Source organism: Lonchura striata, chromosome 1, assembly GCF_050655825.1.
Source record: "Lonchura striata isolate lonStrDom1 chromosome 1, ASM5065582v1, whole genome shotgun sequence".
In the NCBI taxonomy this organism is placed as follows: domain Eukaryota; kingdom Metazoa; phylum Chordata; class Aves; order Passeriformes; family Estrildidae; genus Lonchura; species Lonchura striata.
In genome coordinates, this window is record NC_140703.1 from 100,239,325 (window position 1) to 100,266,975 (window position 27,651).

The following is a 27,651-nucleotide window of genomic DNA, read 5'->3' on the forward strand; positions in this document are numbered from 1 at the left end:
GTTTCATACACGCAGAGGCACGAATTTGTTTTATACTACTTTTGTATCAAATATGTTTACTCTAAATACGTACAAAATACTTTTATTTATATTTAATAGGATTGAACTTCAGAATCACAGGAATGATTGAGGCTGGAAGGGACCTCTGGAGGTCACCTTGTCTAATCCTTTTCTTAGGCAGGGACACCTAGAGTTGGTGGCCCAGGACTGTGTCCAGTTGGGTTTTGAGTATCTCCAAGGATGCAGACTCCATCATATCTCTATGTGAATGGAATCTAATTTGGCCTTTTAGCGTGTTTCAGTACTAATGAAAGATTTGGGATGCATCTCATGCATCATCATTTACTACATCCTCCAGTAAATGTTTTCTTTGATATTTGCAATGCATCCCAAATTTGGTCTGTTGGAAGGCTGCCATGGTATGTTATACATAGAAGACATGGGGGCTTACTGAGTATAAGCTGCTGAACTGTGTTCTGTGGCTGTGTCAGGGGGTCTGGTGGGTGGGAAAGGTGACACAGTGACAGGCTGTGGGGGAGGCTGTGAGGGAGGAGAATAAGCTGTGTAAAAGACATGCAACTCTGTCCCCATCTCTGGCTCTGTATTATTCTACTCCTGTCCCTGGACCCTTGTCTCAGGAGGTGTCCTGTCTTCCAGTGCCCAGCCCCTGAGCTATATAGATGTGCCCCGTGGATGCCATTCCAGGAGCTAGACATGGCTTGGGACAGCCCTTGAGTAGCTCTGCTCTTACCCACAGGCCACAGTCTTGGAAAACTTCCAAAGTAAATTTTATCCTCCTTTTCCTTTCTCCCATGATCCATGCCAGATTTGTGGTTTTAGGCCATAGAGAGAAGTTGGAGAATTTCTTGAGTTTTGCTTGTCTTAAGTAAGGCCCTCAAGAGAAGATGCAGATGAAGATGCCTTGGTGTGGTACTCAGGGTTTTTTTCTTGAAATGGAGAGGTGGGGAGTTGTCACAAGGTGCTGCTCTTTACTGGCACAGGAAATTGTTAGGGCATATTGCCACTTAATTTCTCCATGCTGCAATCTTCCCACCTGTAAAGCAGGTGTTGACACTTTTGCATTAGCAAGTGTTTTGTGAGGTTGAATATTTTCAGGTTGCTCAGCTGTTTTGGGATCCTCAAAGTGAATTGCAGTATAAAGGGCAAATAAATAATTATAATTTGAAGACTTCATTTTTCAAGACAACTTAGCTCTAAGCTAAGGAAACTTCATAGCTGACATGTCATTAGGAAATGAAAGATGACTGAAAGCTAAGGAGGTTGATCAACTCCTCAGTTAATCACAAGCCAAACCGTGATTAACTGAATTAGTATGAAGTAATAGCAAAATATTACCACATTTGTAATTACTTCTTTAAAAACACAAACATTTACAACAATGCAACAAGATGAAATGGAGTAAAAAATCTAGTGTGGGGGGTTTATTCTCTCATATTCATTTAAATTAATTTTACAAATAGAATAAAAATAGAGATTTACTAGTCATGCATATTAAAATTATTTCCCCTGTGAGAAGTTTTTAGGATTTAGGAGCTTTTTTTAGGATTCTTTGAGAGGTAAGCACCAAATTATTAATCATATGTTACCTCAGTGATAAGCAGGTGTTTATCGATTGAATGTTTTTCTGAGACTGGCTACAGTAGAAAAGAAAATATAGTGAATAAATTAATCAAGAAAGTGAAAAGAATAAAATTTTTGCCATTTTTACAAAGTTAAAATTTGTGCAAAATTATTCCAATAGAAGCTAAGGGGCCATCTTCCTGGCAATATGAAATTTCCCACTGAGCTTTTAATTTGAGTATCAATATATAAGATTAGCCTGATTGAGACAGGTGATTGTCTCCAATTTCATTTCAGATGAAAAAAAAAAAAAGCTGTGCAGCAGAGCATGAAGAACTATCCTCTGGTTCTCTGTGCATGGTCATTGTTTTTTCAGTCAGCTTTTAAGCTGCAGTGTGTGCTCTGCTTTTTTTTTTAATGTGCTGGAGGAAAGCTGGTTGTTCTGTCTGAAAGGAACTTAGCAGCTTTCAGTTGGGGGTTCATTAACAGGTTTTTTTTTTGGCTTTTTCAATCGAAACATGAGTAAATACAAATTTCTGGTACAAGTTACTAGTAAGGATAGCAGTCAGATGCAGGCTACCATATATATTCTTTTCTATCTGTGCAAGAATGAGAAGCAAGGTGTTGATATCAATGTGTCAGTATTCATGGGGAAAAATGTTTAGAACCTGCAAGAACTAGCTGCTGTGCACAGAATGTCTGTCTGATTATATTACTTCAGATGTCATTTTATGGTACTGCTTAACAGAAATTCTCATAGAGATGGCTATATCTGCAAAAGAGAAGGAAAATGCCAAGATTCAGTGAGGTTTTACTGTTTGCTTACTGAGCAGAGGTAGTATTGAATGCTATATGATTGTCCAATTTAAACACTAAATGGATAGTTCTAAGTAGAAATAAGGTGGTGCACATGTCAAAAAAATAAATGTTAGTCTCTCACTGTACATAAGCTTTGAACAGCATCTGCTCTTCTGAATATTTGCAGATTATATCTTAGTACTAGACAAATGCATTTACTATTTCTCCATTATTATTATTATTATGTGATTGTACAAAAAGCTGTCTGGATTTTATAGCCTCTGACTGCTGCCATCTCTCTTTGAATTAGTTCTGTCATTGCTATCATATGTTACTTGAGTAGAGGATTCTCAAGTATTGTGGCCTCTCAGGGCTATTGCCTGTTGCTCTCTCCCAGTAGTCCCTGCAGATGATGGAGATGCTGTACCTGTAGGACGGGTTTAGGGTTATTTTTAACTCTGACAGAGCTTTTGCTGTGATAATGCTATATTTACAAGTATAAATACAGCATTGTGGTGATCACAGTCAGAACATCAGTGTTAGTTTTGCATCTCAACCTCTGTGGAGAGGGCCTATCTCTGTGTTCCAGATTAATTCCCAAAGCTAATTAAACCTCATGAAACAGTTTTTTTCAAGCCCAGCAAAGCTACTACAACTGAAGATAGGATTGCTTTGGTTGAGTGACATAGCTGAAACTTGTGAAACATCCAGCATCTGTGAACACTGTCTTTTGTGGTTTGGGAGCACATTCATTCCTGTTTTTCAAGAAAGGGGCTGTAAGAAAGCAGTATGCATTTGGTGAATTATACGTATTCCCTGAGGTGCTGGGGTGGCAGTGTTTGACGAGAAAGACTATTCAAGTGTGGATCAGAGTCAATGCCTGAAATCTTCCCGAGGTTTGAAAAATGTCTCTGTCAAAAGGTTCTTGTCCCATTCAACTCCTATGGCTTTTCTTTTCAAACATGTCAGTTTGAGTGTAAATGTTAAGGCTTTCATTCTCATGATGACATCCTTTTGAAGCATAAACGAGATTTGTATAATCCTGCTAAATATTTAACATTAATTTTGCAGAGTACACAGGTAACTATCAGCATATAGGGAGTTGATAATGCTTGCAGACTAATTGCTTGAAAATGGATTCACATTATCCGTGAAAAACACTAATAATTCATTTAGCTGAAAGCTCAATGCACATGATCCTTCAAAACTGTCTAATGACTCAAGACCTTCTTTGAATTTTAACTGTTTTTTTCTTAACCAGATAAGGATCTTAGATAATGTGCTCATAATTGCTTTATTGCAAGAAAAGTATTCCTGGAGGATTTTCTTTTCTTTTGTTATTTCAGCTTTCAGTGTAATCCTCTTTCTGCCTCTATATCAAAAATAATATAGAGAACTGTTTTCTTATGACGTTGACAAGACATGACTTTATTTGGCCTAGAGATAAAACCTTCTTTGCTCATTCTGAGAAGGTAATACTAATTGCAAGTGCTGATGTATTCTTCCCTCCTACATTCTTGTATTCAGTCAAAACTGAATATATTTTCAGATGAGACCTGCAGAATCTGCTGCTCTTTAATTTCAGACCACAAAAAACAGCACTGCAGCCTCAGTTCATCTCACTGGTGAGCTTCTCTTCATGAATATACTTTATTCTGTTTTCTGAGCAGGAAGGTTTCAGGGCACTTTGTCTGAAAACTCTCAGCAATGGTTTTGATTCCTGTTGGCTTTGTATGAGGTAGCACTAACTTTCATATTTGAACTATAATGGTCATGAGTTGCTAATGTGAAAGAAAACAGAAACTCACATATGTGTGATAAATTTTAACCCTGGGAATATGGTCTTTGTAGAGTCCCTCTGTAATGAGTAGAGAGGATGTGATAGCTCCTCTAGCAAAAACAAAAAGTGCTTCAACTTCTTTTGCTGGGTTGCTCCTGGAAGAAACTTCAGTCTGTCCATTGAGAGTAGAGGAAAACTTGCAGTTTTAGGGCTGCTTTTTTAAAGGCTAGTTGCCCAGAGAAGTTCTTGATAATAAAAACAGATGTAGGAGAATACTTTTAATAGGTCAATGCTAAATCAGTAGGTTGAATGTGTACCTGCATGTTGATTGTTATATTGTAGTTGCAACATACTTCATCCAAAATAAATTGCTTGCATTAAACAACCACATTACTGCAACTTAAAAAATAAAAGATATGAACAGCCAGCCTACCTTTTCTTACACAGACTTCAAATAAGATTAAACTAAAGTTATCACTGTGGAATAGGATTAATCAAAAGCAAAAAAATGCAGTAATGTTTTTTGGTTCTCTAAAATACCTTTGTAATAGAATAACCAGTTGTCACCTGAGGAATTTATAGTCAAAACTAGTGTATTACCAGAAGAATGTGGGAATCTGTACTGTAAAATTTCTGATGCTTTCTTGCTCTTTATTAAAAAGAAAAAATCCGCATGATATTTTAAGATATGTTGAATTATGCATGTAGACATATTAAACAATGAAGACTGTTGGCTTTTCACCATTCCATTTGGATAATTACTGTTGATTTACTTTTTATAAAAAATAGCAGTGTCTTTGCAGCCAAGAGCTGTATTTTCTAAATTATTATTTTTTCCTTGAGTTTCTGTCCTGTTTAAAATCCTGTATCATTGCCAATGTATTCCAGGTTCTGCACCTCAAGCAAAAATGAAGCTGAGATTTCTGTGTATTAAAAGGGGGTTTTATATAGCATTTCTTTAATAAGGAATGAGTGTGTAATGACACATTACATTAATTTGGCATAATTGTATTTGGCATTAATTTGGCATAATTGCATTACTCCATGGTGATGCACCTGGAAATCATAAAGAAAATTTTATAACTCTGGAAATTAGGAAGTTGTTGCCTTTGATAGAACTTACACTAGAACCAGAAAAAAAAGTTAAGCTGTCCAAAAATAAATTTGAACTTTTTGATACATGACAACAATATCATGCAAGACAACAAACAAGTATGTGAAGTGAAAGCTTCCAAGGGAAAAATACTTTCATTCATATTCTTTTAATTGTAGGTGTTTTAAGGCCTGAACTTTTTGAAGAAGTCTTGCCATGATGAGTTAATTGACAGTATAGAAATGTAATCAAAATCCTTATTAAACAGTTGACAGCATTGGGTTTTTTTATATTTTATAATTAAAATAGTGATATAAATATAGTAGAGAAGTTTATTAATTTGTGTGACTTAATTTCTTCTGGATTGTGAATGCATTGTGCCATTGATGAAGAGACATATTAACTTGCACTGTATAGGTCAGTTTGTTTTGGGCTGACATTTTTCTCTTATCTTACTGTAATCCCATTATCTCATTTTTTTTGTCCTACAGACAATGAAGAACTGAGTACAATATTGTTAAAAAGTGTTCTTTGTAAGAACTTGATTTTAATGCAATTTTTGTAAGATGGTGGACAGAAGCTGAGAAAGTATTTTATTTTTCTTTTTCCACAAAATCTAATGTGTTACAATTTAGGCTGTTACATCAACTGGGGACTAAGTTGATGGTCTTGTGTAGTATGTACCTGATCTCTCTTTTCTCTGCTGCTCTGAACTGGATAATGAACAAGTTATTCTTCATCTCCATAATTACCAAATATGCCAGGAGTTAATGCCTAGCAATAAGTACCCATATTTCATTCAATGTTCATGTGCCAGCTTTTAAACTCAGAAATGCCAGATACCTTAATGTTTTGGGATCTTGCTGCTGTTTTTTTTCAGATGTCAGTTAAAGATGAAAATGAAGCATGGTGGGTTTGTCTGTCTTGCTCTTCATTGGTGCAATGGTTCATTCAATAGACAGTCTCTAGACATGAGAATGCTCTTTTATTTGGGCTTTGTTTCCATTTTTCTTTTCTTAATTTAAAATATTTAGCATGAAATTATATTATTTTGCTTTGAATTTTTTGACTGATTTCAGGGTAAAAGACAATGTAGAGCATTTCTGAATAAAGAATATTTTTGATTTTAAAAAAATATAAAAATGCTTGAGACTCAGCTAAATAATGTTGCATTGTCTTGACACATTACTTGGTTTATTTTCATAGCCATTATATTGCTTTGTTCAAATTTAGTGAAAAATAGTGAAGAATAAGTGCAGACTGAGGCATAAGGTCTATTACATGATCATCTGAATTTTAACAGTAGTTTTAGAGCAGGAAGGGATAACTAGTGGGAGAACTTTATGAAAGCTTTCCAATGAGCTGACAAATTATGTTTTTGCAAAAGTGTAAGAATAAACTTACACTTTTTATCCAGATGCACTTGTGTTGTCATTACCATCCTTCTTGAAAATATTTATTGTGCTTAGAATATAAAACAACATTATAAAAAGTGACTGGAAATCCACAAGCTTGTATGTCTTTCTGTGTAATGGGTAGTGTTTGTATGTTGACATTAAGGGCTTCATTATGCTAGACAATAAAATTCAAAGTCACTTGGTGTCCAACTGGTTTGCTTTATATGAGCTAGAGTTTAATCCTTTGGGTTTGTCTGATTTCTCGGCAGAAAGTAATTTAGAAAAAATTTGGCTTGCATGGCAGATCTGAAGAGTTTGGAAGAAGTCTGACATGAATGTTTTGGATGATAATTTTCTGGTGGCATGAGAAGGGCATGGGCAATGTTTTATCTGTCCTTCAAAAAAAGCAGACTAGAGGTAGCCCTTGGATGAAGTTTGGCAGTATGGGAACAAGCAATCCTGGGATTCTTCTGTGCAACCTCTAAAATTTTGTTACAGATTTTATGGAGAGAAAAATCCATAGTCCATGTGTATGGTGCCATTCTATAATTCTGTGCCTAGAAAGAGGAAGAATCTGTACAGAAATGTTGCAGCATTGCTTATCAAGATTCATCATATATAAATAGTTTGAGATTTGAAAATATACTGAATGAGGATTTTCTTTCTCTTCCACCATCATATCCTTTCTATATGTTCCCGGTCTAAGAGTTTTGCTTAGCAAAGATTAGTCAAGCCTATTTCTTTTTGGCAGCATAGTGGAACTTCAATTTGTCTTCTATTTTTCTCCTTTATTCCCTTTTGACTGGTCCATATTCTAATTGGGAAATAATAATTCTTCCTGCTATTCACTGATTTTTTCATACTTCCCCTCGAGCCAACTACTAATTCTGGGAGCTGCACAATTTTTCAGATGTGCAGTTTTTAAATTTTTACTCAGATTAGATCTAACAAAGACTGGCCTATTTTCCATAGGTCCACGCTGACCTACCTTAAGAATGTTTTAAATCATTTTTTATTCCTTTTGTTTAACCTGTCATGAATCACCTGGTAAAGTTTATGAGATACTTGGATCTTTTAATTTGACATCTTACCCAGTTTAAAAAATTGAACTCATTGATTTCTTCACTGGCCCTGTATTTTCTGTTTTACCTATGTATTTTTTTAATAACTTCCAGGTGTGATTTTATGTCTCAAATTTACTCCCTAATTACCTGTTTTATAATGACTGTGTCCCTCATTTTTCATTTTAATTCATCTAGTGATCCTATCCAGCTATTGACCCTCATTGCACTATTTTCTGAGTAGATACAGATCTGAGATAAGATGTTTCTTCAGGAATGCATTTTTACTTTAAGTTAAAAAAGAAAGGGTGAAGGGGTGAAGCTATGGGCACTGGTACTTCTTTATCCCTGCTTAAATCTATCTCCTTTAGGTCTTCATTAGATGCCAAATGATTTCATGCTTTAGAACTTTTGTAGTTCTTGTAAGTGATTATTTAATTATAATTTATTTATTTTATCAGACATGCATCTATCTGCTGAAGGTCACAACACCTGTCACCCTAAACTCCTATGGAGGGTGTTTGGGACACATTTTAATTCAAATTATATTATAATGTGCAGGGGGGTTGTAATTTGTCTTCCACTGTCCACCTCTCATTTCTATCACTGATGCCACTAAAACAAGTTTAGACCCAGCTAAACCAAATAAATCCTGCTGTCTGATAAAGAGTGAAATGAGGAATGTGGTGCCTGAAGGAATATTTCAGCTTGTCATTCCTTTCCAAGGAAAAATGTCTCCTTGCTTTACTACTACTCCGAGGACAGAGAAGATTACAGAATGCCCAAGATTAATATCTCTTCTGGTGCATCATTCAACTGTTTCCTTTAACTTAGGAATGAAAAATTTGTTGATGGTATTTCATCCTTGCACTGCTTTTATTTTTTACTGTGCAGCGTCTCTGCATGACTTCATGCAGCTCAGGGCAGCAGCTACATATGGGGCTGCAGATGGGTGGCAGGGGGGTTGATGCATTTTAGGTGTGCTTTAGGTATAATTTTCAGATGAAAGAAGAGTTTTGGAAGAGAAGGTTTTAAAAATCTCAATTAGAAAAATATGTATCTGTTTACAGAAAAATAAAGATCCTTCAAAGTGCTTTTATATTAAAGCAGCTGCCTTTTGTAAGTAATCAAAAGAGAATTGACTCAAGGGTTTCAATTGTGTACCTTTTTGGAAAACAATACAATGATGTTATTGTATTAGATATGGTGAAGTACTGTTGAAAGTGGACTTCTGATCTTCTACCCAGCAAACTGAAGGATGAAAACATCAGAAGACATATCTGGAAGGAATAATGTTTCATCCAGTATGAGTCAAATAATCCTTGAGGTGGAGTATCTGAGAGAAAATTAGAAGTACAACACTACTTCAGTGCCCTTATATTTGTGGAAACATCTCCATGCGCAGTCGGGGAAGAACAGGTCTGTGCTCCTTGGGAAGTGTTTGGGGTGGTTTTATTTGTACACATACTTTCCTTTGTTTTAATGCAGCATCTAAACTTTACATCCAGTTATTTACCTTCCACCCCTAGACAGTTCTTCTCCAGGCCATGCCCCATCCCTGTTGTGATCCCACCTCTCATGGCTTGCCAGAGACCACCATGTAACCACCATGAAGGGAGGTCACCATCTGCTTTCACTAAGCCTTTCTTGATAGAGGGAAATAAAGTGTGTTCTTCAGAGTCTTTTTAAAACCACATGAGTAGAAATCTCGAAAATATGACTGAGCTCAAGAAGCATTTGGACAACACTCTCAGGTACATTGTGTGAATCTGGGGCTGCAGCAGGCCAGGAGCTGGATTTGATAATAATATTTGATAATAATTTGATGCATCCTTTATTGCCAAGCAGTTAAAAAACTGTATAATTAATTTGTTCTAATACAGCACATAAATTCAGTGTATTAAAAATATTAACTCTGAAAGAATGACACTTAGTAAAAATGGAAATAAATTATAAAATAATCTCAAGTTTCAGGCTTTTTCTTGAGCCTTCTCTGACCCAAGCAGTGACTCTTGATCCCATGGCATGCAGTTTGCTTGCCTCCATGCTCCAGGGATGGTCAGTGGTACCTTGTGTAAGGGGATTGCTTCACTGGTCAGGTTCTCAACTGACAGCTCTTCACCTGGTCCATCAGCCCCTGGTCCCAGGATTTTGTGGTGTTTGGGAGTGAAATTATAACCCCTATGATAATGTAGTGAAAAATGAACCTGGGTGTCTCACAGTCATGACAGTGCAAGCTGCTAACATGCATTTTCATAACAGGGACTCTTACTGAATTTAGGTTTTCCAGATTTTGGAGTTTAACTGGATTTTGCTGTACATCCCTTCCTATACAAACTGAGGAATATTTAATACATCTGTGTATTCCCCCACCTCTTTCTTTCTCTCTAATTAACTTTGGTCCAGTGATTTTAAACTAATTAGATAATCCAAGTTGGTGGTAGGAAGCAGGGAGACGTTTCTAATGTATTGGACTCAGTGAAGGTACAAATTGGATATTTTTCTGGCAGAAACTGCTTTCCTGCTTTTTCATGTGCTGATAGAGGATTTAGTTTCTCTCGTCTGCCCAGTGCTTCCAGGTAAATGAGTTAAAAACATCTTAACTGGGTTAGCCTTTGTAGGAGCAATGTGTATTCTGCCAGGTATCTCAACAGCTGGTAATATTAAATTTCTTTCTATATGGGGTGAAATGTGACCCCGTGATAAAACCAATGGCATACTTAGAATGAGCATTGGGATTTCACTCCACTGACCATTTTAGGATTCAAGCTGGTTGTTATGTTCCCAAAGCAGTGTATTTCCATTCCTGGCATTTTCTTTGCTTATGCATCTCACATGTTTACTTAAAAGGTAAAGAAAAGCTACTGACTCAATATGTTATAATAAAAAGTGAGGAAAATTATCCTTGTTATCTGCCTACCTTGTAATAATTTTTGCCCTGTTTTGCTTGTTTCTCAGCTACAGATTAAACTGGTGTCCTCTTTGTGCCTCCTAGAGAAGTAGGGGGACTAAACAAGCAGTAGTCTTTTCCAGCTGAACATGACCTAAGAGGTGAAAGGAGTGTGGAGGGGTGGTGGAGAAGGATGATGAAAGATGTCCATGGGATACTCCTCAAGGAAGCAGAGCATTATGAAATGAATGCATGCCTGTTGCCTGCTATATGAGAATGATTACAGCTATGTGAGGAGTCAGTAGGAGAGATTGAGTCAAATATGATTAGTGTGGCAAAAGGGGAGAAATTGGTTTAGATAAAACCAACTGAGAACATTATGAAAGAAGTCAAGATTGCAATTGGAAAAAAAAAAAAAGCTTCATAAAGCATATAAACAGAGCAAGACTGTGCCTCTAGGCATGTGCTTGTATTTAGTGGAAGTATTTAGCTCCAGTGCCTTGGGCAGTGCTAAGGGAAGAGTTGTGCCTTGGAACTAATCTGTTCTTTCCCTGCTCATCACCCTTTGCATCTCAAGGGAAGGGGCTGCACTTCTCCACAGAGAGAGGAATGGTGCAGACTTTGCTCCCTGGCTCGATGCTTCTGCTCGGTGTTTCCCAGCTTCCGAAGCTGGCTGTAGTGACAAGGGAAGGAGCCCTGAGCTCGCTGGCTCTTCAGAGCACATGGTAGTCAAGCTACAGGGTGAAGAAGGGAGAAGAAAGGTGGATGCAAGAGCCAAAAAATGTATTCAAGGATCATTGTGTTATGCATCTGTGCAACTGCAAATTGTTTTGTGCACTGAGCGAGTAACGCAAGACATAGAGAGGTGACAAGGGAAATTTGGTATCAGAATAAGTTTGCATTGTTCAAATGGAGAAAATGTGTTATGTTTTATGACTCTGTGTGCAGCAAGGCACATGAAGTAAATATGCCAGTAAATTGAGGAGCACTTTTGTCCTTAAAAGAGAGTAAATATTAATGAAGATACACGTGGTGGGCACACAGATGCACATGCAGAAGAAAATATAAGAGGAAGTAGAGCAGTTATAAAAAGCAAACTCTGGAAGAGTTCGATGGCTGCCTTCCCAGAGGTTTATGGTGGGGGGAAGGTGGAGGAAAATGCAATGGTAGCAACAACAAAAGAAAATCATAACAGGGTTTTATAAACTCCTGAGGAACTGGGAGACGAGACTGAAGGGAACTGAGCAGCATCCTCTTCTTAACAGATAAAAGGGAATGTGCTGTAAAAAGCAATGTTAAAGTTTGATCTCTTTGTTGGTGACATTTTTGTGATCGATTTAGGGCAGTCCCCATGCACAAGCTATAACAGGCCATGCTAGGTCTAACTACAGCACCTTGCCACAGCTCTAGAAAGACAGGCCCTGAGGACTGGCAGAAAGGGAACAATTTTTACTGTGGTAAAGACAGCTCAAAACTTAGTAATAGGGCTCAGGGCTAGATGTCACAGACAGAAAATATTTCATGCTTATAGACAAATGCCTAATGCACAAGCCTTTAACAAAGGGTGGTACCATAGAGACCAGATCTGGGTAGGAGACATTTTAAGTTAATTTAAATCCAATGCTGCCAAACACAAACTCATGTCTAGCTTTTGTGTGAATAAAAGTTCTCAACACTGAAGTGAAACTCATTCAGAGCAAGGCTGAAGCTTTCCACTGTGCCTCACTCCCCTTAATTCCACCCTCAAATAGGGTTCAGCCCATAGCTCACATGGCTCTTGTCACCTTCAGGGCTGGTAGCAGAGGAGCCTTTGCTCATCCTGTTGAAGGAGAAGCAGAGATCTTGGAAGGACTGTCCTGCCCTGCTCTCCCTGGAGGCAGGCTGTTGGGAGCCTTAGAAGGATGCAGCCAAAAGAAAGTCATCCCCAGCTCTGCTGGCAGGCACTGGCCAGGGCACAGAGAAATGGCAGCAGAGAAACACAAGCAAGGACTCTGGTAATAAGGTACTCAGTTACACAGTACCTTTGTGTATATATTGGAAAAAGAGGAGTCTAGAGCAACATAATGCTAAAAAGAAGAGAGTGTGCAGACATGTTAATTTGAATTATTTCTCCTTCAATTTTATTCTGTCTATATTTTTCAGTTGCTGTGTGAGTGATGCAGTATTTAGACACTCAGATGCCTTCCTGTTTTATACTTGAAATTGAATGTCTTCTGTAAGATTTATGCTAAACCTCTTAGTTTTTAGGGAAAAAAGCAGCATATTTCTTAGGTCCCTCTATAAACAAAATGTTGAAGGACTTTTTTTTTAAGTTTTTGATTTGGGGCAGTAGAAGTAGATTTTTTTAAAATGTGATTAAGAATAAATATCTGTCAGATAGAAGGACAAATATCTGTCAGATCTCTCAGGAATAGGTGTCTAAGAATAAAATTTATTCTTTCCCAGACAAAACCAGGACAGCAGGACTTGTATAAAAGCTTTTATACGATTCCTATTCTGCCTCAACATTTCATAGGTAAAAATTTTCCTTCTCCACTTTGAGTTCAGGAAACTTCTTTTTATATCTGAATGGAAGTTACCATAAAATAGCAAGATTCCAGGAAGTTTAATTAGAAGACAAAATAATTAAACTTGTAATAAAATCAGAGGTCCTAGCTCTAAAACAACAAAACTGGGGGGGGAGGGAAGGGGAAGTGTTACAAGCACACAGGTAAAATGAAGCTTGGTGGGAAAACAAATTGCTTTATATCATGTGTATTTCTAATACTTCATGTATACATTACATGTGTGTGTATATATATATTTGTGTGTGTCCTTTTTCTCCTTTTTACTTGCAGCTTGATATGGTGTTCTTCATATGATCATAAAATGGGTGAAGAATTTAAAATAATTTTGTAAATGTATTATTTGGTAGAAAAAGAGGTAAATAAATCATGTTTACATATTTTGGCAGGATAAGTCCTGTAAACTTGTAGACTTCAAAATGTTTGTATTAATGACACAGTAGATCACAAAGACCAATTTAAAAAAACATTGTTTGCTGCCTACTTGGATTTCAAATATGCCTGCATGTCTGTCTGCTCTGACAGAGCTGGTAAAAGGAAAGAATTGCCTTGTTGTGACTTAAGCAAACAAGCTAATTTTCTCAACTTTCTCTTAAATATTTACTTTTAGGGAACAGTATGGGGGGATAAAAAAAGTGTATCCTCCCAAATATTTGTCTTCAGGACTCCAAATCCACTGTGCATAACCCAGCAGCAGAGTTAACGCTGTCGCAATCTAAGTTGACAGTCAGTAAATATTTACCATCCAAACCACCCTATGCTGTTTCTTTGTGCTGTCAGTTCTGTGGAGCTAATTTTGAGTTGGTGAGATGCTGATGTGGACAGGAAGGTTTCTGGGCACATGCTGCACTCCAGTGCCTGCTGCCTGAGCACACACCTGCCCAGAGCTGCAGGAGCCTGCCCGCTGGAGAAAGCATGACCTCCAGTTGTGCTGTGCAGGTCAGCAGCCCCAGAGTTAGGCAGTGGTGTTTGCTGGTGATCACACTGCAGAAATGAAAACCTGACCCTACTAAAGTTAGCAGTAGGAGTTCTGGCACCTTAAGAAGGATTAGAATTTCTGTTTATCTTCAGTAATAGTGTTGTGAAGCCATAGTCCTCATGTGTAAGTATTGTCCTTCAAAGTGAACTTTTAAACCCAGTATATTGTTGTTTTGGAACAAAGTATAATCCTCTTATTTAAGTTAAAAATTAGAACAACAACTTTAAAAACCTAGGCATGTTTAAATTTATTATTTTTCGGGGGTTGGTGATAAATAGAAGACTAAAATGTGTTAAGATATGACCTTAAAAATAAAATTAGCAAATTTAACTAACACCAGTATATTTATTGACCTACTAATTTATTTTAATAATGCCTAAGACAGTCTCAAGTTAACTAAAACTTGATAACATGTTTATAAAACCTGAACCTAGGTTGTTTTGAATTTAGATTTATCTTTGTAAGTCATTGCAGTCAGGTTTTTAAGGATATTGAAACACCTAAAGATTCAGGTGGGCTTCAGTAGAATCACAGAATATATCACAGTAAATAACTTCTGTTACTGGGCACTTTTTTTTTTTTTTTTTTTTTTTTTGCCAGTATTATAAATAACTAGGCCCTTATGAACACATTTATCATTTCCGAATGTCTTTAGAGAAGTGAAGCTGTCAAGTTCTGGCTCTGTGCTTCAGAAAATGGGTGGGAGGGTTAATACATTGAGGAAATAAAAATAGCTTTGTGAAGTATAATGGAGTGATGGGTGATAAAATCAGCCTGCTGACCTGTTGCTTGGGGTAAAGCTTGCTAGCAAAGGCAGTGAAACAGCAGCACATAGTATTCCAAATAGGCTCTGGCATCCTCCTGGATTGGTTCTTGGGGTGTGAAACTCTGCAAGTGGCTGGATGACTGGAAACCTGGAGGCTGCTACTGTGCTAGTAGTGCTTTCCTGTGGCTAAAGCAGCAGAAAGCTCAGTGTATGCTAGGTCCCTTTACACTAATCTTACGACCAGACTTTAGGCTAGCAGGATTGGTTTACTTCATCCTGTCAAGGAAAGAATTTATTTCTAAACAAATTTGCAGTGCTGGAGGAGGGAGTGCAAAAGGTAAAGGTTAATGTATGACTTTCGAGCCAAACTTGGTAAGAGTCTTCTCAGTTCCTTCTGTCTGGATTCACTGTCTCGAGTAAGAGATGTTTGTGCAAGACAAAAATGCACAGATTGCAAGAATTATCTGTTATCTAATGGCTTTTATAAGAGAAGGGATTAAGTAATTTAATAATCACATCTGGGAAAAAAAATAATTTTAAATGCTGGTTACTTCTTCCCTGAATTTTGCTGCTTTCCACTGTAACGGACGTGGTAAAGAAGCTGGGCTCAAGCCATTTTGGGTCTGACCATCAGTATACATTCTTTCTATTGTTTTTCTATCTTCCCTGGATAAAATGGACTCCTGCAACCTCCCATGGACACTCAAGGCTTCTTATAGCCTGACATAGGTCTTCTGATCCTTCTTCTGTCAGGACTTCACCTTTTTCTGTATCATACAGGATAGTTAAAAGAAGAGCAATTTTGTTTACTCCCCAAATCATCCCACATTTTGTATTCATCATATTCCTTAAAGTGAAGGGGAGTACACAAATTACCATTTTTATTCTTTTTCTGTCTTCTTTCTTGCAACTCAGGAAGATGACACATTTTTTTATTGTGAAAATCACATATATTCATTGAATAATTTTTAAATCTTTAGCTCACTAGTTACAGAATATCTGTTGTGCTGAAACTATCTCATGAAAGCCTGACATGATACAGCTGGTGCTGATGCTGGGGCCAGTTCAATTGAACATATCCCTTGCATTCCCTGTTGGCATGAGGGGACCTAATTTATGGACTAGGTAGTGAAGTTATTGGGAAACAATACAATAGTAGGTGGAACAATGCATATATCACCCCTTAAATGGATTAAACCCACATGTGTGGCGAGGTGACTCCAAGTTTTGCAATAACAGTTTCTGCACTGAAAACACAGGAGTTCATTTCAGAATTGCACCGACTGTTAAACTTTAGTGTTTCTGTATGCTCTCACTCAGATTTTCCTGTATTGCTGCTGTGCCTAATTTCATTTTTCTTAGCAATGCAATTAATAGCAAGCTCTGAGAACTGCAAATTTAGAGAATGAATGATATCAAAGAGCTGGACTCCATCTAAATGTGGGTGTAGGTGCACTCCTTGATTGGAGTAACAGGCAGTTGCAACCTGCAAACAGATTCATTTATATTACTGTAGGAAAACAGGCAGAAGCACTACAGCCTTGTGTCAGAGAACAGTATTAAACCTGTGTAAGTCCTCTAATTTTCTTTCTGCTGGGAAAGCTCCATTTTCTCCTGCAAGATCTTTAAAGAAGCTGCTTGTTGCTGCTCTAAGTAGGTTAGCTCAGCCGGCTGTACTTCTGTCTGTATCATTTTCCTTAGCTATCACTTGCAGAGAGCTGAGAGAGATTTTTTTGGGACTTTCTAGTAGCTGTCACACTAGCAATGCAGTTGTAGCTTGCCAGAAGATACGCAAGCATATGTACCCCACTCCTACCACAGCATATAACCCAAGACTGGTGAAAATTGGAGGAGGAAAGATTTAAGTCATGGTTTGTTTTTCTTTCTTTTTTTTTTTTTCTTCCTGTGTGCATGTGTAATTTAATTTCTAAGACCCTGCTATTAGAAGAAATTTATAAGTCAATTTACCTGGATGTGTAACTATATGGCTTAACATTATAAAATATTAAGGATTTAGATAGCTGGAGCCTTGGTATTTCAGGAGTTTTTTATGCAGCAATATTTCACAATTGTATTTTCCCTTTTGGCTGTAAAAGTAATGTCTGCCCTCAGAATGGTCTTCGGGTCATAAATCAAATTAAAGAAAAAACATGCACTTTGTGTTGCAGGTTTTTGTTTCCAGACTTTATGTTTAAAAATCCCTGAGTTAGGAGACACAGATGGGGAAAGAAGAGAATAAAAAACAAAAAACAGGAAATAATAGAATCGGCAAATATTGCTTTTTCTGTCTTTTGCTTAGTGATTAATGGGATAGGCATATAGAGTTCAAGTATGTAACTCCAGGCAACTTAGTTTTTGGTGTAATACTTATTATTCATATTTTTTAATGCTAATTTTTTTTGAGTGGGAAATTGGAGAAGCTGGCCTTGTGAGGTCCCTTCCAAATGGAGTTGCCCCGTGATTCTGTGGCATGTGTAAGTTGGTAGGCTGCTGTTGGAGCATGAACACTGCTGCCTCAGAGCTCAGCAAGAGCTTTTGCTGCTCATTGTGTAACATGAAAATGGCATATGGCCACGTGGTTTGGGGCAGCTGGTACTAGAAACACCATTCAAGCTGGACTCTAAGCCTTGCTGCTAATCTTAAAGGCAAGCAAAAGGAAATGGTGCAGTCACTGACTTCACCAAGTGTATTGTGAACTGAGTAATGGGTAAAAAGTGATTCTAAGTTGACAGAGAAGATTAATGTTACTGGTGCTCCTTATTCTGGTTTTCTGGGATAGAGGGGGCTCTTGTCAAAGATTTAGGTTTGACTTGGTTCTGGTTTTCTTTTTTTTCATTTGCAACCAAGAAATTTCTTCCTTTGACTCCTGTCCTTTTGCAACTTTACACATTTGTAGCTTCTTGTGTGGAAAGCAGTCATGTCCTTGGAATTTCTGGAAGACATGTATGTTAACCAGTAGAGAATGCAGGAAAAAAGATTTTGAAAATAATTCCCACTCAAATGTCTAGATCAACAGTCATGGGAATCTGCCTCTGTCACTTATGGATGGATGTTTTGCCCACCTTGTTCTAAGCTCCCCTGTGGTTTGGCCTGGGATGAGTTGAAGGGACAAATGCTCTGAGATCATTTGTCTCCAGTTTTGTATTGGATCTGCACAGTTTCTTTTCAGATCTTCAATAAGTTACATTAGTTAGTTTTCAAGGCACCTCATATTCTGTTGATGCATATAGTTAAGTAGTGCACTTGTCCCTTCAGTATGTAAGCTCTAAAATAGATTTGAAACATGAGACTTTGGTTCCACTTTATTGGCTCACACTTCATGCAGTCACTAAGGCTAAGGACAAAGTATTAACACCCCACCCCTGAATTATTCTTTCTCATTTCTTAAGGTTTTACACATGCCTTGGTTTGTGACATAATTCTGCAACAGAACATGTCAAGTGTTGGTAATTTCCTAAGAATGAAATTGCTTCAGATTTTTGTGTTGTTTAGACTGCTTCAAATAACCTCCTGTCTCGATGCAGGCTTCTTACCACTGGTGAAAATGTCTGACTACTACATAACATGTCCTTTACTTACAATATTTCTCAGTATGTTGCCATATAAACCATAATTTTCTCTATGGAAAAATACAAATGAACTCAAATAAAAGAATAAAAAATCCCAGCCTTGTAGCAAGACAGCAGTAGAAACACAGGCTTTTCTGCATAAGTTTTGAGAATGTAAGCAGGTTGCACAGCACACATTTTTTCTGGTCCTCTTCTGAAGTTCTTTGTAAGTTTTGCCTGGGAGTGAAATATAGAAAAATGCTTAGTGTTATCCTTTTAATAGCAGGATGGCTATTTTATCATATATTCCCAGTTTGGGGAATTTTGGTTTAAAAGCAAGTGGAATATTGAGCTTTTGGAGTATTTTTAATCTAGAAAGTAGAAAAAAATATCTTTAACTACAATCATGTTCTTATATATAGTATTTGAAAATAGATTTAAGCCTAGCAGACTGATTACGTTGGTAATTAAGATTTTTGAATGGGAAATGCTGCTTATGGAAAGCAAACTCAGCCAGTGGTCAGTGGCTGAATCTCACTTGAAGGTCATCAAATGTGTTTTGTAAGGAGATAACCCTTTAGCTCTCAGAACTTCTGTAATGACTGTGCGATGATACTTCAGATTGCTGCATTGCTGTGTAGGGAAAATATTTAAAATATACTTTTCTTTCACCTCCAAAAATAAGAGGATAGTATTGGTTTAATTTCATATACAAATTATGTTTAAGATATGTAATTTATTATGTAATTTATTGACCATTTCATTTTATTTCCTAAGAATTTGAAAAGTGGGAGATTAAGTCATAGTAGAAATGTAAAGGACTGGTAAATATGAGGGTGTTCTCACTCTTCTCTTTTCTCTGCAGTATTCTTCTCTTAATTAATAGCCAGCTAGATCTTTTGTTCTACTATATTGCTGATGAAGCTCATCTTAAGATGTAGAAAGAGCTCCTACCAAAACCAAGCAGTAGGAAGTATCCAGGTTTACAAAAGCAATTTTGTTTCCTTTTTGGCAATTCACTTCATCCTTCTAGTGCAAGGTGACTCCTACAGAATAAAATGTCACCTTCCAGCTACAGTATGCCATGAAGAATTTCCAGGTGACCACAGGCCTGAAACATGGGTGAAACATTCTATTTACAGAAGTAGAAATAATTTACCAAGGAATGCTTAAAATATTTCTGAGCCGCTTTTTCTAGTGTATAATTGTCCATTTTGCTCACAGGAGCCAGATTGTATTCTTATAAAGGTATTGAAAAATATTCAAAATTTGCTATGCAGAAAAATGAGATTCTCTTTAGCTTTTCCAAATGCTGTGTGCATAATTGCATTTTAATAACTATATAAACCTCAAATTTTTAGGCATAAAATGGACAGTTGTGTAAGAGGTGATAAGAAATTATATACTATACTGTTATTTTTATTTAAAATATGATGCCACTTTACAGCATTGTGTTTGCAGTGCTCTACTCTCTACTACCATAAACTCTCATTATTAGTAGCAATGCAGTCAGTGTGATAGACTGCATTTCTATCAGAGGCTTTATGGGACATTGTTTTCATCACGCAGAAATAGCAAAATTCCTGAACTCCTACCTGAAACAGCAGTGAGTCATGGCTGCATGTTACTGCAAAACTATTAAGAGGACAAATATTCATTGAGAGCAGAAGTAACAACACTTTAAAACAGAAAAACAAACAAACCCTAAAAATCATATGTGAGATAAAATTCAGCATCTGATAATAGTTGTGATTTTGTCAGGGATTGCATTTTATTAAAAATTCATTTTGTGCCTCGTCTAGGAGTATGCTGAGTATCATATGGTAAGATTTCCCGCATGTACTAGGTTGAGAGAGAAAAAGAAATTAAAAAGGTTTTTCAGAAGATTTAGAAATAAATATCAATACTCCATTTACTAAATGAGAAAGAGACAAATATGCTTCATATGCTTTCATTAGTTTGTTTTGTTGAATTTTCTTTTTTTTTCTCCTGAAATACTGAGTAAGCCTGAGAAAGCCTAAGGTCAAAATCCCCATTAAAACAGAGAAAAACATCTCTCACACATCAGCTTTTAGAGACTTTCACTTTCTAGAGCACATAAGCATGAAGCTAAAGCATCCTATAGAACAGAATGTCAAAGAGCCTTTCACAGGCATCCAAGTCCCAAGCATTACTTGCTACTTTGCTGCTTTGGGTAATTTTTGGCTTTAGCAACGGAGGTGAAAGCAATTCCTTCAGGACTCAGATCTCTAACGGGATCAGTGTGCTTTAAATGAAAAGTCCTGTCAGTCTAAAAGAAAACATAATGAAGACTTTTGTTTTCTATGAAATGGGGTCACATCTTTAATAATAATGGATGTAAAACAGAGTGAGAAGAGGCAGGCAAATGAAAAATGAGACCTGTATCTGATATTTTAAAAAGTCCACAAAACCAACCAATCAAATAAAACCCAGAACAAAGCAAACAACAGACATGAAAGTGCATTAACTGGGCAGCAATGACTGTAGAGAATCAGAGTACATGCACATTTTTTGCTAAAAGAAAAAACTCAACTTACATGAAATAGGGCAGTGCATGAAACAGCTCTGTCAGTGATAAAGAGTTTATAACTTTTTGTGGAATCAGAGACAAGAAAGGAAGCATTCTGGGGCAGGCAAGGTACCTCAAGGAATGATAAAACCTTTGCCCTGTCCCTTTTCAAAGGCGTGTGGAGGCTGTTAGTGCCTGGAACAGTCCAGCACTGCCTCACAAGGTTTGTTTCATAGCTTGTCCCAGTGTCCTGCCTGAACCTTTGATAGTTATGGGTCCACAGAGGACACCAGTGGCTCTTTGAGCAGCCAACACTCAACTCTGAGGAGCTTTCTAATTGAACAAACATGTTCCATAGGTACTTCACTGTGCTGTTCAGTTACTTGTGTCTTTTCGCATATAAGAGGAGAGGAAAGCAAAAATGAAATTTTGGAAGATACTTGGTGAAAATTGTTCTACACATAGATCATTAGAACAAAGTTTGTTTGGAGGTAACAAGATGTGGCTGTAGTTTCAGACTGAGAGGAGCCATTCCTTGTACAGTGAGGTGTGCACATTTTGAAAAGCCAGTGGTGTTGTTCTTCATCGTTCTGCACTGCCTGTGATACAGACAGGAGTCTGGAATTGATGCTGAAGTGTTTTGAGCCCTAAGCATCTCACAAAGTCCAGGAACAGACTGCCATGTGGAACTGCCCTCTTTTTTCCCTGATGAAGTGATGGGCATCTGCTGCTGTATTTCCTGCTTGTGTGGCAGGAGAGCTGTCACAGATGTTCCCCATGGCAGCCATGGAATCCTCAGTAAAAGGGATCTCTTGCCTTTCAGATCAGCTACACAGCACAGACCCTTGTTGTCTCATGACTGGCAGAAGGAGCAGTGACTTCTAGAGGAGGAATTCATAATTCATTGGAGTGTCTTCTCAATCTAGGCATAGGCTGCTGTTTAGAAAAAGTGTTTTAGGCACTGAGGAGATGGAAGCTAATGAAATGTATGACAAAGACAGTCTGATAGGGTTGTCTAGAAATGTAGCTTCTCTACAATTGTGAATTGGCATAGAGGAGTTCAGTATGAATTTTTGAGTTGTACTTGAGGTTTTTTCTAGTCCCCCAAAGGATTTAAAGGTTGAGTGAAGCCTTTAGCATCATTGTCTGTTTGGAGTAAGAATGACTGGTACTTGGTGAAATTATGAATAATTCAGTGTATCTGTGGTGGAAAGTGGGGACAGGAGAAAAAGAAGTTTGGAATTTTTTTGCTTCACCTAGAGTTTGGGGAGTAGTTAATGCCTAACAAAGAAAAACTTCGAGCTGGAGACAATTTCTGATCAACTGGTGCAAGGCAACCTGGTTTATCCAGGAAAATAGGAATTTAGGAAAATAGGAAAAGAGAAAACAACTAACACAAAATAGAAGAAAGGTGTATGCCTTTATTTTCTGAATAACATTTGTATTTTCCTGATGATGCATGGTGCAGGGAGAAAATTTCAGGCAAACCTGAAGAATACAGTAACCTTATTCCACCTTTGACCAGAGCACGGCTGTGTTGCAAAATTATTGAGAATGACAGGTATCAAAGGGTAAAAATATTCTTCTAGCATTTTGTTCTTATAATTAAATAAGAAAAACAGTCTTGGACAACAATTCTACCTTTAGTGATTGGTTAATAACAAACTTGAAACTCTAAACTCATTTGTGGGATGATACTCATCAAATTTCTTTTAACTAACACACACAAATTCAAAAATAGCACACATTTAGATGAGGACTAAAACCCTCCTGCTTTCTTACCCATCAAAAGATTTGAAAGCATGTGGGTTGTAGAAGATGAAGGATATCTGAAGTCATTAGGGTTCCCTTCTGTACTAAAATGATTTAGTAATAAGAGACTCAGTATGAATTAAGCTTTTTACTACAGTAGGTGTCTGGGGCAGTTAATTTTCTTATTTAGTGTTTCTGGTAGGACAACTTCTCTGGAGATTTATAGGACTCATCTCCACAAAGACAAGAAGCCTTTCAATGTCCTTGATCTTGCATCCAGAAACTATTGTCCATCATGTCTGTGTGCCCCTCAGGGGATTTTCAGTAGCAGGGTATGATGATTGTTTTTGATAGTATCTCTACAGATTCTTTAAAACTTTAATTTCTCATTTTTTCAAGTTAAAGTTGTAGGATGGAGGTAAAAGTATTGCAGTAGCCTTCTGGGACAGGAGAGGGTGAGAACTGGGTTGAGAAAAAAGGGTTTCATTCCTGAGGCAGTGGAAGATTAAATATCATAGAAAGATGGTTACTGAACTCGTGTCACAGTAGTCTTTCCTATTTGCAGATAGACATGGTCTGCAGATACTTCAGGTATGGTGTTCTTACTTTTAAAAATGAATAATACAAAATGTTTTATCTCTGGTGCTCCTCTCGGTACCTCCTTGGGTTTGTTGTGGCTAGAATTGTCTCTGGGCTGTGGAGCTGTGTGTCCTTCATAAGCAACTCTGGGTGTGCCGTGTGGCTTTTGTTCAGGATGTCTTTTATGATGGGTGGGAGCGGGACTGACCTATGTATTGGCATGTGGGAAGAGGAGAACTGGCTTTTGTACCACTGGAGAGTTGAAATTAAGCCAGGCTACATGGCAAGACTCAAAATTTGGAAGTTTTTTCTTCATATATATGTAAAGGAAGCCAGCGTATTGACACTGTTACTCCATTCTCAGTGCTGAGTCTCTTGTGTTATGTGGTCAGCCTTGTGTGAGTCACTGATGCCCCTACAGACAGTGCTTTGAGGAAAAAATAGTTCCTGTATATGAGAAAGTATTATGAGAAACATCAAGATGTTGAACAAGATGATTCCAGGACACTGAATATCCAAATGGGAAATACAAGACTATAATGTGAAGCCCCATAATAAATATTTGTTCTTCCCCGAAGTGAAATGCCCAACTCGCTTATAATTTCTGGCATTTATCCCCTCTTTGCTATCTTTTGCCCCTCATAGTGGCCACTGATGAGAATTCTTGCAGACAAGCAGAATTACACTGAATAAGTGAAGGGAGGTGTAGAAAAATTTTAGTTCACTTGCTTCTTTTTCCGGACTGTACAGGCAGCTGGGAAGCCTAGTCACCTCTGAGAGTAAAGACATTGCTTTATTGTTATGACATGAGTGTTTATTATTGACTTGCACAATAGCTATAGGAAAAATGATGTATTTTTTCCCTGTGGAGCTACTGTTAATTTGCACATATCTAATGTAGGTGCATACAGTGTCTCAAGTGCTAATTTGTATCCTACTGATTATAAGAAAGTCTGGAGGAGTAGATCAGATGTAGATATGTTTATAGTTAAGTAGGACACTTATTACCCATCATATATGATATTGTTCTGACACCATTAATGTTTTAAGGGATCAAAGAATGCTTTCAAGGGAATTAGATTTACCTTAAAATCCACTAATGCTATAATCCATACAAAGATGAGTCCTTAATTTGAATGCAGAGAGTTACAATACTGATCATCATCACTGTCCTATGCTTCTACAAATTATCTGATAGTTTGATGTACTTTACTTGGGAATTTAAATGTCACTGTATCCATTTAACAGATGGCGAAACTATAGCGCAGGGTTTGTGAAACACATCTAATTAAAATGAAAACTGTTAAATGGATGGGTATCCATTTATACAGTATTGATAAAAAAGGTTACGTTCTAGTGTATTTAGTTAACTGCAGTGGCTAGGATTCCAGATACTCTGAAGTATTATTTGAAGTCTGTAGATGTGGTTAAGCTGACATTCTCACATTGGAGAATGGCTCCTATCTAAAAGAAGGGACCCCTTCTTTGTCTCTCAAGCATATGGAGAAAAAAGAAAGTTTATGCTCAGCTTAACAAGAAACTGCACAAGAGAATGTTGAAAGTATTTTGGATTTTTTCCTTGTATGACTGTTTTCTAATAAATTACTTGGATTAGAAAAAGACTTGTTGCATTTATCTGGGGTAGTGTAGTGTATCTGACATTTGTGTTTGATTAGCCTTGAAGAACTAATTTTTTTAAGAGTCCTAGCATTTTCAATATTAGATTTAAGCCATGCCTTATGGCGTTGCCCTGTCTCTTCCTGGCAAGTACCAGTATGTGAATATGATAACACAAATGTTTTTCTACTCCTTGAAGACAGAGTACTTAATGCAATTGATAAACTACATGATACCTAGCATTCCATTGTAATGCTCTACTTTACATGTAAATTGTATTTTGAAGCACCATATTTTTTCTCAATTGTGATTAATCCTTGAAATGAAGGGGGAGGGTTGAGCAGCTAGTTTGTTTTTAATGATACATTCCTCCTTTGGGAAAGATCAACTATGCATATTGAATTTAGCAATTTACAATCAGTTGTTGAGTTGTCCATGGAGACCAATTCTGTTCCTTCAGGAGAGTTTGTCAGGTTACACTGTGCTCTGTTTCTCTGAAGAAAAGGAGTTCTTATGTCTCTATCTGTGAAAGAGGTAGTAAATTCCTTGCTACGATTTGAACTTAAATAAATCTAGCACATAAAACTAAGCTATAATATATTTGATGGGTGGCAAAAGGACAGAATCAGGGAAGACAGCTAATTCAAAACATGCTCTTATTTTGTGTGCTTTTGGTTTTCATGTCAAAATTTCAGATTGTAAGTGTTTGGTGCTCATTCCTATTTGCCTGTCACATGCCCTTTGCTGGCCTTTAGCTTTTTTGGTTGCCCTGTCTCTTCCTGCTCTTTCCCTTTTTCAGATTGTACATAGATATTAATGGCTTGACTAATTTTGCTAAAAGACTTGTTTGTTGTCTTCTGAACCCCTTAGTCCCATAGGAGAAAGTGGGAATGTGCAGTAATATCTAGCTTAATCCCTGCAAGTGAGGGGAAAAGCATGTGTGCAAACTTTGGCTATTCCTGTGGGAAATTATGGTGGATCCTTGCTAGCTGAATCTCTTTTTGTATGGAGTCAGTACCTCACTAAATATTTCAGATTAGTGGGGAAACACTTGTCACTTGGGAGTGCTGGCCCTGCTGGGTTCTACTTTGGGAGTGGGAATACTAGCAGAGAGTGCTGGAGCAGTGGGATATGACAGCGTGTGGGCTCGGAGATGCTGCAGCCTTTTAAAGGTTATTTGGTGGGAGAGCTTAATGGATAATGATCAAGTGCAACAAGATTTACATATTCAGAAAATTTAGCATGCTCTGCAGCAGTGTCATGGCCTTTCTTCATTCCAGTGCAAGAAGCAAAAAAATGGTTTCCTAACAGAGAGAAGGTTGATGCTCCTTCTCGTGCCAGGTGTTGCACTGTGAGTGTGATCTGCAGTGATGTAGTGGGGGGTTTGGTTTGATTTTGGCTTTTTTCCCTAAAACTGTGCTGAGAGCTGGCATTTGAACAAGGAATGGTGATGAATGAAAGTGCTTCCCGTTCCTTTTATTAAAAATGGCTCAAAATTAGCACTGTGTATGTGGGACTGATGGAGAGTGACAAATTCACCAACCAAAGGTTTGAACTCAGACTGTTAGAAATGACAGCATATCTTTCTATTGACTGAAAGAATAAATGTAAATACATCTGCTAACCTCTGTTCCCTTGCCTGGGTTTTGACTCTGTATTTCAAAACTATGAAAGTATTCAGATGTCAAGTGAATAATATGAAGTACAAGGGAGAAATAACTTTTTTTTTTTCTCTCTCTCTTTTCCCCTCCACATTTTCCACAATTGCAGCCACAGGAATAAGTCTTCAGGCTGGCCTCACCCTTCAGGGACCTGGAGCTTGAACCAGGGAGCACCTTATGGATGGGAGATGACGGCAAACAGAGATGGAAGAGATTACTTCATCAGGTACGTGGGCAGTGTGAGCTGTGCAGCGTGGAGCACAGCAATGCAGCCCTGCTCTCAGCTGTATCGCCTTGGAATCCTAATTCCTGCTTCAGACCGACATGGTTTATGTTCACTGGTTTGATAGCTCAGACTGTGCTTTCTGCTCTTTGCTTTGGTACTTGGTTACTTCATTTGCTCAAGAGAATGTTCATAATATAAGGACTTGTAATTCTTTGAGAATTAAAAGGTCATTAACAAAAGATGAATAAAAAGTAAAAATGCCATGTTTAAAGAACGAAGCAGAAGGTCAGTTCTGACTGAGACTTCCAACTCTTCTCCATGTTGATGCCTTAGGATTTAGCTTTTATTTTATATTTTTCAGATCCTGTACTCTTTATTGTATAAGTCTAAAACTCCACAGCCTGTCAGCTACTGTTCTCCTGTTTATTCAGACAAAGCAATTCCTCTCTCGGCCTGAAACTCAAGGACACCTTATTGTCTCAGGCCTAGAGAGATATAAACAACAGTGAAGGGGGTGGTGGGGGACAAACTTGGAGTAAATTACTTCATTACCTGAAACTGTAATTGGAGGATTAACCCCTGATATGGAAATAGATCAAACTTTTAACTTGTGACCTTTGTCCATTTACCCATCCATTGGAGGCTTTAGGTGTACCTATTGGCCCAAGGTGTACCTATTAAAGGCCTTTAATGAAGACCTGCTATTATACTCTTAATTTTGTCTAACCTCTATTTTAGGTAGCTGCTCCAAGGCATCAATGTGAAGTCTTTTGGTTTGTCTAATATATTAATTATACTGGTAATCAGAAAGTGTATGTTTGGATCCTGT

The 27,651-nt window shown here is 37.5% G+C and overlaps 1 protein-coding gene across 7 annotated transcripts in view; it reads left to right on the forward strand.

The window, feature by feature from the left end:
- The window catches only part of FRMPD4 (FERM and PDZ domain containing 4), a 388,479-nt gene that overhangs the window by 251,359 nt on the left and 109,469 nt on the right, over nt 1–27,651 (forward strand). For all 7 annotated transcript variants that reach the window (XM_085559044.1, XM_077781595.2, XM_085559068.1 and 4 more), the window contains exon 2: nt 26,706–26,822. In XM_085559044.1, the coding sequence (XP_085415170.1) occupies nt 26,706–26,822 (117 nt within the window). The remainder of the gene's footprint in view (nt 1–26,705; nt 26,823–27,651) is intronic.